Consider the following 15302-nt stretch of genomic DNA (forward strand, 5'->3'; position numbering starts at 1 on the left):
TCAGTCTTTTGCATTAAGGCATTCAAAGAAAGAATGTGATGTACCAGTTATTGAAGACATCATAAATATCCTGTTTGATAGAATGCTGCATCACCTGTAAAGTCATGGAATCAATTATTAACCAATCCATAATCCTCCACTTAGAGACAAACAACCTACTCTCTAACAAACAATTTGGTTTCAGAAAAAAAACTATCCTGTAATCTGCAACTCTTACACTGCAGAAACATATGGACTACACAACTCGATCAGGGCAAAGCAATAGACTCAATTTACATTGACTTCTGTAAAGCCTTTGATTCAGTGGTACACGACAAACTACTCTTAAAACTAAAACTTATGGTATCTCTGGACACCTGCATAACTGGATAGAAGCATTCCGGTCAAATAGACAACAAATGGTCAAAATTGGGAGCGTCCTATCAAATTCTGTACCTGTCAACAGTGGTGTCCCCCAAGGCAGTGTTCTAGGACCAACTCTCTTCATACTCTACATAAATGACCTCTGTGATCATATTAAGAGCAACTGCGTTCTCTTCACTGATCTTGTAAAGCTGTTCAACACCACAGACAATACTGCCACCCTTCAAAAAGACCCTGGCTATGTATCAGAATGGTCAAACAAATGGCAACTTCAGATCTCAACAAATAAATGCTCTGTCGTACATATTGGCAAAAAAAAAAAACAGAAAATAAAATACAAGCTAAATAGTCAAGACCTTGTTGATGAGCCAAACTCTGTCAAGGACCTTGCAGTACTCTTCTCTAATGATCTAAGTGCTAGAGCCCACTGTAACTACATAGCCAAAAAGGCATTAAGAGTTGTTAACCTAATCCTGCATAGCTTTTTCTCTGGTAATATCATACTACTAACTAGAGCATACAAAACATTTGCTAGAACAATACTCGAATACAGCTTATCAGTCTGGAATCCGCATCACGTATCTGATATAAATACAGTTGAGAAAGTCCAGAAATATTTCACAAGAAGAGTTCTCCACTCCTCTACTCATTGCAGAATACCTTATGCCACCAGACTTGAAATTCTAGACCTAGGAAACCTAGAACTCCACCACTTCGGTCTGATCTAAGTATAGTACATAAAATTATATATTGCAATGTCCTATCTGTTAATGATTGCTTCAGCTTCAACCATAACAATACAAGAGCAAACAATAGATACAAACTCAAGGTAAACCACACCAAACTTGATTGCAAGAAATACGACTTCAGCAACAGAGTGGTCAATGTCTGGAATACTCTACCTGACTCTGTGGTTTCTTCCCCAAACCCCAAAAACTTTAACCTTAGACTGTCTACTGTTGACCTCACCCCTTTCCTAAGAGGTCTGTAGGGGGCATGCATAAGCGCACCACTGTGCCTACCACCCCTGTCCTATTGTTTTTTTTTATTTTTCTTATATGTATCCATTTCATGTATTCATAACTATGTTTATACTTATACCTGTTATCTTATAATCACTTGACAAAATAAAATAAATAAAAATAAATAAATAAAAAACACTACATATTCTGTAGAAATGGCTTTTTAGTTAGATCCTTACCTAAAAAGTAAAAATTATTGGGATACCCAAGAAAAAGTGTCTTACTTCTTGGAGGGAGCAAGCTTGCATATTACTAGCAAGATTGCAATTTTTATTTCAAAGATTACCCTGAAGAGGATAGACTGAGACTGATCTGAAAGTGATTTAACAGAGTACAGGATTGATATGGAAAAAGATCCTACACTGGATGTACAAATGAAACTAGCTCATATCTTAAGAATTAAAAGATTAAACTGAAAAAGTGATCTAGATCATTTCCTCATATTGGATTTATAAGATATGTTAAAATTTTATAGACTTTTATAAGAAGGGGCACAGAAAAAATGGAAAGAAATAAAGTTCTAGGAATCCAGGACATTATTTGTTGGAATTAAAATAAAGACCGTTAAAAGTATAAGGACAGAATTTAAAGGTGGTTTACTTAATCAAGGTTAAAATAGATATATTGTCTTCTCCAGTAACTCTGTTGATCAGGACTGAATGACTGTAGTAGCTACTGAGATCCTATGGATGGTGCTAGATGCTAGCAGCAAACTGCAGTGTCTGAAGCCTATAGGGGCCTCTTTGTTACTACATGATCTCATCCTCTATTTGTTGGGTTGGAAAGTCCCGGACTTTCCAGGCTTATAGGTGATCTCATTTTACTAACATCACCACTAGTCTTATGGATTGGTTGGAAGGTTTCACCCATGTGGGATCTATTTTCCAATCCAAATGCTGTATCTATGCTACTCTTCCTTGCTTGTAAAAATGGTATGAAAGAAGAAACACTGACCAGTCAGTCAGACATCTTGGCACCCTGCACAATGACTGGTCTTTGAAACCCATCAAATGACAAAGCTTTAAGGGTCTGCTTATTGATTAGATATATGGGAAGAAGATATCACTTGTTATATTTTAAGTGGTGATAATTTACTACTTGTGATGAAAAAGGAAGTCGTAAGTTTATATATTTCCTTTCTTTACCATTTTGTTGTGTTTTCCTTTTCTATTTTCCTTTTTCTTTAATTTCTGCACTTTTTATTTTTTTCTTCTTGCTTTTAATTTCCGTAGTTATTTTTTTGCATCCCACCTTTAGTATTTTTATAAACAACCCAAATGAATGAATGAATATATAAACAAATAAACAAACATACTCCTTGTTCTTCCTATTTTCCCCACAACAATATTGTGAAGTGAGTTGGATCAAGAGAAAGTATCTGACCAAAAGTCACTCAGGTGGATTTCATGCCTAAGGCCAGACTAGAACTCTTGATCTCCTGGTTTCTAGGCTGATGCCTTAATCACTAGTTTTATCTTTTTAATTGTAAAATAAAGCTAAAATAAAATAGGGTTATCTGCTGGAATAAGAACCAGATTTCTGGAAGAGGAACAAAAAGTTTTGAGAAACTTCAAGATAGTTTTTGGCATAACATTATTTCATTCCACCTCAAAGAAGGTATAAATAGAGCTATAGAAAAACCATTGTGCCAAAGTACTTCCATAGGTGTTTTCTTACACTTTTTTGTTTCCCATCAGCTATTTCTTAAAGGACAAAGAGGTAGTCATTCCAAATAACAAACACAGATTTATCTCTAGATATATCCTGTTTTGTGTATGTCCTGAAGATTCCAAGATATTTCATGGAACAGTCTTTTTTTTCTTCCTGATTCAGCCAACAGCACATTCTTTTCAAAAACGTCTTTTCATAAAAACTTCTTTTCATGAACAAGTTTGTTCCAGGAAGATGGAGAAATAGAAGAACAAGCCATATTAATGGTTACGTATTTATTTCTCATCAGTTCTTGTTCAGTTTGCTGAACTTGAATAAGAATGAACAAATGGCTAAAGTAATAAAATCAGCAATGTCTCTTTAAGAAAAAGTTCCTTAATTTAGTCTGAAACTTTTGTCTCCACACATTTTCCAATCATGTAGTGGCACGTCCAGAAGCACCGAGCAGTCTAGAAATATAAAACTATGTGCTCTGTAATAAAATAAACAAATTCAGCAGGACATGCATTTGTGAATACCTATATTCAGTTCTATTGCTACAATTTTTTCTTATCCTTTTAGTATTGCTGATATTACTCAGTGGTGCATGATTATTCAGAGGAAAACAGATGGATTTCCAGATGATTACCAATACAACAAGTAAGTCTAAAGGTATCATTGTCTCATCCCTCCAAAAATATCCTAGCTCTTCCAGAGTTCCCTAAACAGAAAATAGCTTTAGGATCGCTCTGCAGCTGACCAAGATCTTGGGAATGGGGAAAATGGATGACAATTTTGAAATGGATGACAGTTGGAAGATATCTATGGAAAAACACCTGCAAGAAGAGCAGAAAAAGTTCTTGCAGGTAAAGCTTGTATTTCTCTGGACATCTCAAAATGATCCATATAATTCATTTGTGGGTTTTATGGAAAAAAAAGTGTGCTGGAAAAGAAACACTTAAATCTTACAACCCCTTTTCTTTTCTTTCCTGCCAGGTTAGAAGAGATTTTTTTTTTTAATTTCAAATACATTAGTTTATTTTAAAAAAAGAAACACCAAAGAAACCTTCTTGAAGATTTAAATATGTTTAGAGTCTCATGATGGAACTTCATAACTCACATGACTCTTTCATCTGCTTTATTATGGACATGGTGCTTTTGATTAAAAAGAAAAACAGTAATCCGTTTTTGTTTTTCATATGATAATTTCACTTTTCTAGGTAACCATTTGTTGTTTTCATTTGCCAGTAGATTCATTGTTGCCATATGGCAGTGTTCAGCAGATGTAAACTCGTAAGAAACCGATGTGCTCTTAGAAGTAATGCAGGAAGATGTGTTTTAGTGGGGTTTTAGTGACACCTGGTCTGCTTGAAAAAGACCCTGCAGTTTTCTAGGCAAAGTTTTTCAGAAGTGGTTCGTTCCCTCTTGCCTGCTTCTTAGGGTTGAGAGGATGGTTAGCTCATGCTGCACTTATGCCTAATGCAGGACTAAAACTAGTCTTTTGGTTTCTATACTGGAGCCTTAACCACTACTCCAATCACATGTAATGATACCTGCAAATGGCCTTGGGAGATGTCTTTGGGGGGAGTGGGGGAGACACTTCATAGGGAATTGTTGTGGCCCTGATTCCCGAGCCTATGCTGTCAGAGGAGGAACTGGGAAAGCCTTCCTCCCCAGGACCTTCCTCCCTGATAATGCCTCAGGTTCCATCAGACAACCGAGAGAAACAGCCTGAGATTAATCAGGAGGAAGGCATATCGGAGCAGCCCCTGACAGGGAGTAAAGAGGAAGAGTGTTGGCTCGATTCTAAGCAGCGTCGTAGGGAGAAATGTGAGCAGCAATGTAGGAGGTGTGGGAGGGGCAGAGAGTGTTCTGAGTCATTGAGCCACACCCCACAGGGGATAAAAGTGGGTGTGTTTTCTCCTGAAACTTTGTATGGGACAAACTTTAACCTTACTTCAGATTTTCTTCGTGAATGACTGTTTTTGTGGACTGCCTTGTGATTTTCTGTGAGTAAAACTTTACCAGTTCGGACTTGGTGGGCAGGACATGTGGGAATGCCAAGAATATTATCAGTTCCAAAGAATTAACTCTGTGAAGTCTGAGCCAGCTTGCCTGCCTGTGTTTGTGTGAGTTTGTACTCTTTCATCTTTTGGGAAAGAGGAAAGGCGAGACAGAACAGGGAATGATCAGATGGGAGGCTGTTCCCACAGCTACATAGTGGACAGAGAAAGAAATTCAGAAAATATCCCACTTAACCCATCAGGCTGAAGATTTGTACTTCCAGATTTAAAAGGTTCTGTTAATGCTTCTGTTCTACAATAAAGTCGAATGAACTCATCAGACAGGGAGCACAGTGGCTCATGGTTAGGATTCTGGCTGACAAATTGGTAGGCCTATGTTCCAGACCTGGTTGATGGCACAAGTTAGGATCAGCTCTTGACACATGCTTCACCTCCTGCCAATCCAGCAGTTTGAAAGTGAACAACTGCAAGCAGATAGATGGGTACCACTTTGGTGGACAACTTAATGGGCATATAAAATGATCCCCAGTTGGGCAATGGTGTTACTATTCTATCCTTTCAACCCAGAAGTGCTTTGTTGTTCCCGACATGTCTGTAGTAGCAGCTTGTCTGGTCTTCCTGGAAAGACTAACACTAATGCAGAAAAATGCATGTCCATAAAACCTATGATGTTCTTCTAAGTACAATAAAGGACACAAAGAAAGCCCTTAAATACCTTGGATCCAGGGTGGCCATAACTTGGTACTTTTCAGGATTCCTCAGAATTCTCCTTACTAAAGTATTAATAAGGGGAATCAAGCACTAGGAAGATATACCAATCAATTGGTACTCAGATGACATAACACCCAAGACCATAACTAGAAAATAAAGATAGATAAACCAGAAGACAATGCCATACCAGAAGACAATGCCATACCAGAAGACAATGCCATACAAGTGAAACCCTATTAGAACAATCCTTGCAGGAAAGATTATGGACCCAAACTTGGGAAAATGGAAGAATTTGAATTTTAGAGAGAGTGCATTATTTCTTCTGAGCAGCACATTTAGTTTAGGACTAAATAAAATGGTTGTGCATTGTAGCAACAAGGGAGAGGAGGTGTGCTCCTTTAACTACACATACTAGTCCATTGTTTATACTCAGTGAAATGTAGCAGACAAACCAGCTGTTATCTCTTCTTCTATCAGAAAGTGAAAAATACTAGTTCTGAGGTAAAGTAAGAAAACATTGGCAGAAGTTGTGTTCACCTTGATTCCTGTAGAAGGGCAAATGGTCAGGTGATGCATTCTGGCACTTCAGAACTGGTGGATGCCCCCCTCGAACCCCCCCCCCCCCCCCCCCCCCCCCCCCCCCCCCCCCCCCCCCCCCCCCCCTGGTGGATGAATCATGTTGGACCAAACAAGAAGTGCAAACCCCGTGTTTATTTTAAGCACAGAAAAGAAAAGGTGGGGGTTCAGAACAAAATAAAGTGAGAGCATGTTCAGTCTTTTCTTTGAATGCTATAAATCTGGGTTATAAAAAGAGCTAATCCAGAACACTTATGCAATGTAATGTTTGCAAGGTGACATCATTTTAATCTGATTTATACTGTGGGGCTTACACCTCTACCTTATAATGATTTGTTCTCTGTTTTGTTCAGTTTATTTTTAATGAAATTAAAATTTCACCTGAACACAGATAGATTGACAGAGGTTTCAGTCTACCAAAGCATAAGTGAGATGAAAGTGAGATAAGACTGTTCTTATGTTTAGGAACCTGATATTTAAGTTGTTTTTCCTTTGTGTATATTAAATATGGTATTCAAAGCAAACCAGCATATTAAACATTTGCAGTCACACTGAATATTTCAGTGTCAAAAAATTGTTTAAAAAGTAAACAATTCTAGGCTTCCCAAGATCATGAAGCAGACTCTTCATCCTGATAGTTAAACCCCTTAGGTTCAAGTGAATTCCTCTCCAGCAAAGTCCCAACAAACAGTCTTTCATGAGATGTCACAACTACAGACTTTTATCAGGCTTGGAGAATTGCCAGGCCAATATCTTCCAAACACCACGCTGTAGCAAAAATTACTTGGCAAGAAGCCAGGAACAGATCATCACTCTAATGAATTGAACTACAGTACTTGTCTCCTGCAAACACCTCTCCCCTTTCGCTCCTTTTTATTCCCTATGGGAGGGGCCATTCAGCACCCATCTGTGCCCTTATTCCCGAGTCGACCATTGTTCCTTAACTGTTCCTTTCTCCTGGCAGCTTTTACAGGCGCACACTGGGAACAGGCTCCAGCTGTTTTTCTGCCCCTACTGATCTCCAACTCCAAAGGCAGCTGATAACTGTCAGATGCTTCCTTTGCAGAGCACTTGTCAGAGCCTTTCCCAGACTCCAGGACTGGCCCATGTTCCTTCCCAACCTCCTCACTGTCCAAATCTGCTGCCAGCTCCACTGGCCACTGGTGGGCCACAACCGTAAACATTGTACATACAACATATGCAAGTTTAAGAATCACATTTATGGCTGAAGATAGACAAAAATATATTAATTGAAATTATAAGCCAAAGAAAGAAAATAAATAGCTGGAGATGAGAAAGATATCACACACTACAACTCTAGAAAACTTATCATTATAATATCAATCAAAGCTATCAATTAAGACTATGTACCAAGAAGATAAAAATGTCAGAGGAAGAATAATAATACATTAGTTATTTCATTTTTGCTCCTAAAATTCTGTATTCCTGTTTGAGGCTACCTTTTAGGGCAGTTACTTTTGCCATGACAGTTAATCATCTAAGATCTTTTACCTGCTACTCAAATATTGATATGGTAACTTTTGAAAATATGATTATTCTTGTGCTACTTTCCCAGATGGACCAGCCCATTCAGAACCTCACCAACAGAAATCCAAACATATTTCCACTTTCCATGGAGAATATGAAGAGAAAGAAAAAGAATCTGCTTTTCAAAACGTTGAAACAAATTTTTCAAATGTATATGGGTCAGGTGATAGTAACATTTATTTGAAAATACGTTTTTCAATTTGTGCATCTTTTAATTTGTCAGTTTGTGTGTTTGAAAGGATACATGTTAACATATATAGGGAAATTTCAATGGCTTTGTTCTTTTCTAAAGAGAATAAAGTTTTGTTCCACCACTTTATTTACTTTCTTAATTTTTGTAGGGTATCACTCTCAGTAAAATTATCTATTCTTGGAAATGGCTTAACGTTTTTAATTTTAACAGGCTTATTTAGGAAAGTTTGAAAAAGTGCCTTATCTTTTTATAAAGCCAAAAAACAATGAAAGAACTAGAAGACCTTTATTTTTCTATCCCGTTAAGGAAGTACAATTTTGAAAGAATCCTCCAACCATGTGGCAATTCTTTGTTTCAGATCTATCATTACTTTTCCTTTTAAATTCTACTTTTCACAACATGTTGTTTTAATGGGGGCTGTTTCCTTAGATTTGTTGCCAGCTTGGAATGGTGAGGAATGCACCAAACATTTTCTTCATGAAGTGGTGGATATTATCTTCAGTTACATCAAAAAGACTCTTGACAGAAAGAACAAAGTGCTTGATTTCCACCATCCACATCAGCTTCTGGAAGGGCTAGAAAGCTTCAATTTGGAACTTTCTGATCACCCTGAATCTCTAGAGCAAATTCTTGTGGACTGCAGGGACACTTTGAAATATGGTGTTAAAACAGGTAACTAACAGTACAATGTGATTTTGCAGAACTGTTTTAAGCAATTCCGTCAGATGTTCCCACATCTGTTCATCATCTAAATGAAACCTTCACTTTTAAAGGCAAAATGCTTCCAAACACAGGTAGTCCTCACTTACTGACCAGTTGTTGGTTCTTTTTATACTACTATATTTATTCACGTAATAAACAACTGATTTTTTTCCCCCAAAACTCCACTTCAGCATAGACACAAAACTAGTATCTACACTTGCCTTGTTTGCATGGTGGAGAAAGGAATGCATATACCTATATAAGAGCCATGGTGGTGCAGTGGTTAGAACACAGTACTGCATACTATTTCTGCTGAATGCTGGCTGCCAGCAGTTCAGCAGTTTGAGTCTTATTGGCTCAAGGTTCACTCGTCCTTCCATCCTTCCGAGGTTGGTTAAATGAGGACCCAAATTGTCAGGGGCAACATGCTGACTCTGTAAACTGCTTAGAGAGGGCTGTAAAGCACTGTGAAGCAGTATATAAGTCTGAGTGCTCTTGCAATAACCTTCTGTCCTGCTCATACGACAAAAACTTTACATGTCAAGTTTTATTTGGAATTACAGTCTTTTACTCTTAAGTCAAAGAGAGGGAAAAGGGGCACAAAAATCTCTTCCAGGTGTGATTTTTTTTTTCATGTGGCCTATTACCTTTGGAGCCTGATAGAAGGAAGCAAACACAGCTTGTCTGAGCGAGTGACTAATAATATAGCTGTCTGCATGGAAAAGGTATTAGGTATTTTAATGGATTTGAAATTTATATCTGAAATTTATATCTGTTATTTTCACAAAGCCTGCAGAAATTTTGAGAAAATGCAGAGAGAAGGGTGAAAGATGAAAAACTGCAAACAAGCAAGCATATTAAGAGGTTCAAGTGCTGCAGGGAAAGAGAAACTGAGCAGAGGGTGAAGCCAAGTCAGGAAAAATGGCACTTCCCAGAACTAAATACAAAGTCTCCTTGTTGTCCCAGAAAACTGGTTTTCTGCTCGGCGTGCAATGCCCAATAAACTACACACCCAGGTGGAGATTTACAAAAGCTTTATTCTGCACAGAAGAAAGGACACAGGGGTTCGTTCCCATTAGCCCCATGTCAAGGACACTCCTGCAATAGTAATAAATACAGTAGTATAAATACTTCTCCATAAGCCCTCCTTAAGGCAATATTGTTAATATTGCTTAACTTGCATTTGCAATGCCTAGGAGTCATCAGTACATTTTCCCCTGTTTTCCAGTAACAAGTAGCACATGATGCTATAATTAGGATACTATACCCCCCCTCTCCAAGTTCCTCTTTTCTTAAACGTTTCCCTTTGACGTACCTGTAAAACTTTTTTCAATATATATTTCCCTAATATTGTGGCCCTCGGGTTTCTTGTGCACACAATTGCCTTGTTCACCCTGAGCAAGCATGTTCTGAGGATTTTACTAGCTAAACTAATTCCATTACTTTTCATGCATTAGCAGATGCCTGCAAATGCCAATTCTCAATAGAGACTATAATTTTAAGGGATGGGGGATGTCCTTTGCCTTTCTTTCACTCTGATACTAGATTTTATGTTTTTAAGCTTTTCTGATGTAGACTTTTAAAATATAAATCTCCGTGGCGCAAACTTCCATGGACTGTATAATTTTTGATACTACTCTTTCTCAGACGCATCTCTCAGAAATGTCTTTTGTAATGCAGATTTCTGAGGAGGCTTTTGTTCTTTGTTCATTGCTGTGCCATGAATGTTTTGATGGATATTATAGCCCCATAAAAATGTGAACTCTTTTTACATAGAAAACACTAAGGCATGTGGGCAAAAAGCTTTTTTACACCATGTTCCAACTGGCTTCTTTACTGCAATAGTAAGAAGTGTCTTAAAATGATGTATTTCTATCATTTATATTTTTAAGGACATCCCCGTTATTTCAACCAACTCTCCAGTGGCCTTGACATTATAGGACTTGTTGGAGAATGGTTGACAGCTACTGCAAATACAAACATGTATGTACTATAATCCCGGTTTTATATAGGAATTAATATAAGATTAAATAATATTTCAGCAGAATATTTAATTGCTCTTTAAGAATGAAAAGATTCGTTGAGTTCCAACAAGGAAAGGACTTCGTTGGTACAAACATTCTTCCAGGACCACCAACCTCAGTGAAATGTTCTTTATATATGTGCCTGCCTGTGCACATACACACATGTCTGTGCATATAAGCACAGGAATACATACTTTTTAAAATACTAAAACAAGATGTTCCAATAACTATTTGGTTTTTTTTAATGTGTTACTTTTATTTCTTTTATACTAGCCTTTTATATTGCCACCTTAATTTTTTCCATTTCCATGTGGTTCTCAATTTTTACGTGTTTATATAGAACAAAATATATTTACCATCTGGGAAGTATGTAAATCAAATAAATAAGCATTTGCAATGCATTGGAAGTATGTGTATACTGTTCTATAAAAAGACACATTTTTCTACTGGAAAAAAAATAAGTTTCTCTTTAGGATTAAGCTGCTCATGCTTCCATGCTTTCTTTCTTAATAAAAAGCACATGGAAACAAATTCCCATCTGGATTTTGAATTTTGTTCTGAGAAATCTATAAATTACCACTCCTTAAAGACTATTTCCTTTTGTGGGATGGGTAAGAAGCATGAACAGCATGCTCCACTAAGTTCTTAGAACTTGGGGAGCTTAGCAACTCCTCAGTTTTCCCAAATCTATTAAGAAAACTCTGATTGAAACTTTAAATGATGAATCCTTGATACATTGTGTCTAATTGACTTGTTGGATCATGTGCAATAAATAATAAGTGCAAATGAAAGCTTAGCATGTTGACATTGTTTAGTTCTTTTTTCTGTTGATCCAAAAGGAAAGGCCTATGAATGCTGACAGTTTTCTAGTCTCATTAGTAGTACAGATAGTCCTTAACCTCTACAATTGAACCCAAAATTTCTGTTAACTTTTGTTAAGTGAGTTTTGCCCCATTTTACGATCTTTCCGGCCTGAGTTGTTAAGTGAATCCCTGCAGTTGTTAAGTTTCTAACATGGTTGTTAAGTGAATCTGGCTTCCCCTTTGCCTTTGCTTGACAGAAGGTCTCCAGAGGGAATCACATGATCTTGGGACAGAGCAACAGTGAGAACTGTGAACCAGTTGCCAAGCATCTGAATTTTGATCACATGATGCACAAGTTGTAACTGTGAAAAATGGTCACTTTTTTTCAAGTGCCAGTGTAACTTTGAACAGTCACTAAATGAATTGTTTTAAACCAAGCCTGTACTTTCTCCACCATTTTTTTCTTTTATTCAAGAGAAACAAAAATAATTTGGCATTTATTGCTGAAAACAAACTTTAGCTCTCAAGTAGTTCACCTATCAATATTAATAGTGCTTAATATAGAGAATATAGAAGAGGGTAGTTCTTCTGCTCAAGCCAGAAAAGAATTGAAATACTTTTTGTTAAGTTTGAGCAATGAGAGGCTGAACCAGAGCATGAGTGCAACAGTACTTTATTTTACAAATAAAGGGCTGACCGTGCTTGCCAAGCCTGGAACTGGCTCGCAGCAATCAGCAGCCAGTTGGACCCCGCAGCCTGCTTTTATAGCTGGCTGCTGGGAGAACCAACCAATGGGGAATGGGGGAATAACGCCCACACAAAGTGAGTGGACCTGAGTGAGAACTCCTTGAGTCCTCAGGACATAACACCCCTTCCCCCAGATGCAACACGCATAGTCCTTGAGGTAGATGGGGGTTTGTGTTGGCGCCCGGAGCGGCGCAACTCGGGAACATTGTCTGACTGTTCGGTATCAGTCTGTGACGGTTGAGCTGGCATAGTGTCGCCAACACTCTCTCTGGACTGGGCATCCTCGGAAACCACCGGGTTGGTTTCTGGGGTCGAGCTCTCGAGGGTTGGATCCGGTTGGTCAACTCTCTGGGCACTGTCGTCCGAGTTTGGGCTGACCAGAACGACCGCTGGCGCAGACTGGTCACTGGGTGCGGTGTGGCTGGGTGGCGGATGAGACGGTTCCCCTTCGACTGGAGACTCTGGATTCTTGTTTGCGAGGTTGCTGAGGCGCCTTCTGAGTTGGTCTATGTGTCTCCTCCAGACGCGACCATCCTCCAGCCTGACTCTATACGATCTCGGCCCGGTGACGGCGATGACCTCGCCCGGAATCCAAAGTGGGTCCCCAGCGAAATTCCTTGCGAATATCAGCTCCTGTAACATAAAATGTCTAACCCCCGAAGTGGAAGCAAGGGGAGAGTCAGGGCAGTATTGTGGGTGCAGTCTATCTAATACAGTCCTCAGGCGCCGGCCCATCAGAAGTTCCGCTGGGGACTTATTGGTGACTGTACAGGGGGTTGAGTGCTGGCTCATCAGGAACCGTGAGAGTTTGTGGTGCCAGTCATCTCTGCCAAACCTAGCGAGGGCCTCTTTGGTGGTCCTGACGGCCCTTTCAGCCAACCCATTACTCGCAGGGTGAAATGGGCTGTGAAAATGTGGCGAATGCCTAGGTTGGCTGCAAAACGCTGAATTCTACTGATGCGAACTGTGGGCCATTATCGGAGACCAAGGAGTCGGGTAGTCCATGTGTAACGAACAGGCGCGTTAACACGTTGGTGATTGCTAGTGTGGTGGTCGTGGATAGCTGTGCCACGTCTATCCACTTGGAATAAGCGTCCACGACCACTAGGAACATCTTTCCATGCACGGGCCGGCCAGATCGATATGGATTCTAGACCAGGGGTGCTGGCGCTCTCCCATCTGGTAGGGGTGGCGATGGGGGAGCAGGACGGGATTCCTGGCAAATGCTGCAGGAACTTACCCAATTGACAATGTCCTCGTCTAGACCCGGCCACCACACGTAGCTGCGTGCCAACGCCTTCATTCTCACAATGCCGGGTGTCCCTCGTGCAACGCTTCCAGGACTCGCACGCAGCGAGGTCGGAATGACCACCGAGTGCCCCACAGAAGACAACCCTGCAAACTGGACAGCTCCTGCATGCGAGTCTTAAAGGGTGCGAATTTGTTATCAACATTGCCTCCTCCCGGCCACCCCCTCCTCACCCAGTCGAGCACCTGGGCAAGCGTTTGGTCTGCCTTGGTTTTGGCGGCGATGTCAAGGGCGGTGATGGGCAGGTCCAACTGGGTGATTTCAAAAATGGCATTGACAGGAGCTGGGTCTTCAGCTGGAGCGGGTAAGGGCAGCGACTGAGCGCGTCAGCGTGGGATAGGGTTTTGCCCGGGTGGTGGATAAGTTTGTATGAGTAGGCCGCTAGGAAAAGTGTCCATCTTGTCATCCGAGGGGAGAGGACTTGAGGTGTCTGTTTGTCACCGGCCAGTAGGCCCAGGAGGGGCTTATGGTCGGTGACCAGTTCAAGAAGTGGCCAAAAAGGAATTCATGAAACTTTTTCACGGCTGCAACAGCTGCTAGGGCTTCCTTGTCTATTTGGCTGTAATTTCGCTCCGTGGCCGAGAGCGTCCTGGAGAAAAAGGCGATGGGGGCCTCGGCACCATTGGCGAGTCGGTGACTAAGGACCGCCCCAATTCCAAAAGGGATGCGTCTGCTGCCAGTACTAAAGGAAGGTTGGGGTCGAATTGTATGAGCACTGCCTCTGACGTAAGTAGTGATTTGACGGCGTTAAACGCCTGGTCTTCTTTGTGCCCCCAGTGCCACGGTGACTTTTTGTCTAGTAATCTGTGTAGGGGTTCGGCTACTGAGGCTTTATGGGGCAAAAAGGATGCATAAAAGTTTAGGAGTCCCAAGAAAGCTTGTAGCTCCGTTTTGGAGGTCGGTGTGGGAGCTTCGTGGATCGCCCTGACCTTGGACTCCAGGGGGTGAATGCCAGAGGCGTCAATTTTATAACCCAGAAAGTCCACCTGTCTAGTGGCAATGGCGCATTTTTTTTTTTTTAACTTGAGGCCATGCTGTCTGAACCTCTCTAACACTGCTCGCACTCTCTGGAAGAGTTGGGGTCTGTCCCTGGCCGATACCAAGATGTCGTCGAAGTAGGGTACTACACCAGGAGGCCCTGTAAAATCCGCTCCATGAGGGATTGAAAAATACCGGGGCAACACTTACGCCAAATTGGAGACGCTTGCATCGGAAGGCACCCCTGTGAGTGACGATGGTCTGAAGTTCCGCTGTTTGGTTATCAACAGGGAACTGTTGATATGCTTGAGACATGTCCAATTTAGCAAAAATACTGCCCGGTTCGAATGTATGCAATAAGTGCTGAATGACGGGCACGGGATAGGTGCTAACTTGTAAATATTTATTGATTGTTGTCTTGTAGTCCGAGCAAATTCTCAGGCTACCATCTTTTTGAGGGTGTGACAATGGGCGTCTCCCACTTGGCGAAATCTGTTGGCTCAATGACCCCTTGTTTTAGTAGTTTATCCAATTCAGCGTCTAGTTTTGGTCGAATAGCAAATGGAACTCTCACGTGGTTTTAATCTGATTGGGACTGCCTGGGGGTCAACGGTGAACGAGATGGGGTTCCATTATAACACCCCAGCTCCTC

At 40.5% G+C, this 15302-nt stretch overlaps 1 protein-coding gene across 12 annotated transcripts in view; it reads left to right on the forward strand.

Moving 5' to 3' along the window:
• Nucleotides 1–2363: 2363 nt before the first annotated feature.
• The window catches only part of LOC113436585 (glutamate decarboxylase 1-like), a 37136-nt gene continuing 24197 nt past the window's right edge, over nucleotides 2364–15302 (forward strand). The window contains exons 1-5 of one of the 12 annotated variants that reach the window (XM_087930738.1): nucleotides 2364–2503; nucleotides 3618–3707; nucleotides 7923–8057; nucleotides 8517–8759; nucleotides 10682–10772. In XM_087930738.1, the coding sequence (XP_087786864.1) occupies nucleotides 3665–3707; nucleotides 7923–8057; nucleotides 8517–8759; nucleotides 10682–10772 (512 nt within the window). In that variant the 5' untranslated portion in view covers nucleotides 2364–2503; nucleotides 3618–3664. Of the gene's footprint in view, nucleotides 2504–3547; nucleotides 3902–7922; nucleotides 8058–8516; nucleotides 8760–10681; nucleotides 10773–15302 lie in introns of those variants that run through there. The other 11 variants (XM_087930739.1, XM_087930741.1, XM_087930744.1 and 8 more) reach the window with 11 other exon arrangements.

The sequence above is a fragment of the Pseudonaja textilis genome, chromosome 3 (assembly GCF_049901715.1).
Source record: "Pseudonaja textilis isolate UNSWEBS1 chromosome 3, rPseTex1.2, whole genome shotgun sequence".
In the NCBI taxonomy this organism is placed as follows: domain Eukaryota; kingdom Metazoa; phylum Chordata; class Lepidosauria; order Squamata; family Elapidae; genus Pseudonaja; species Pseudonaja textilis.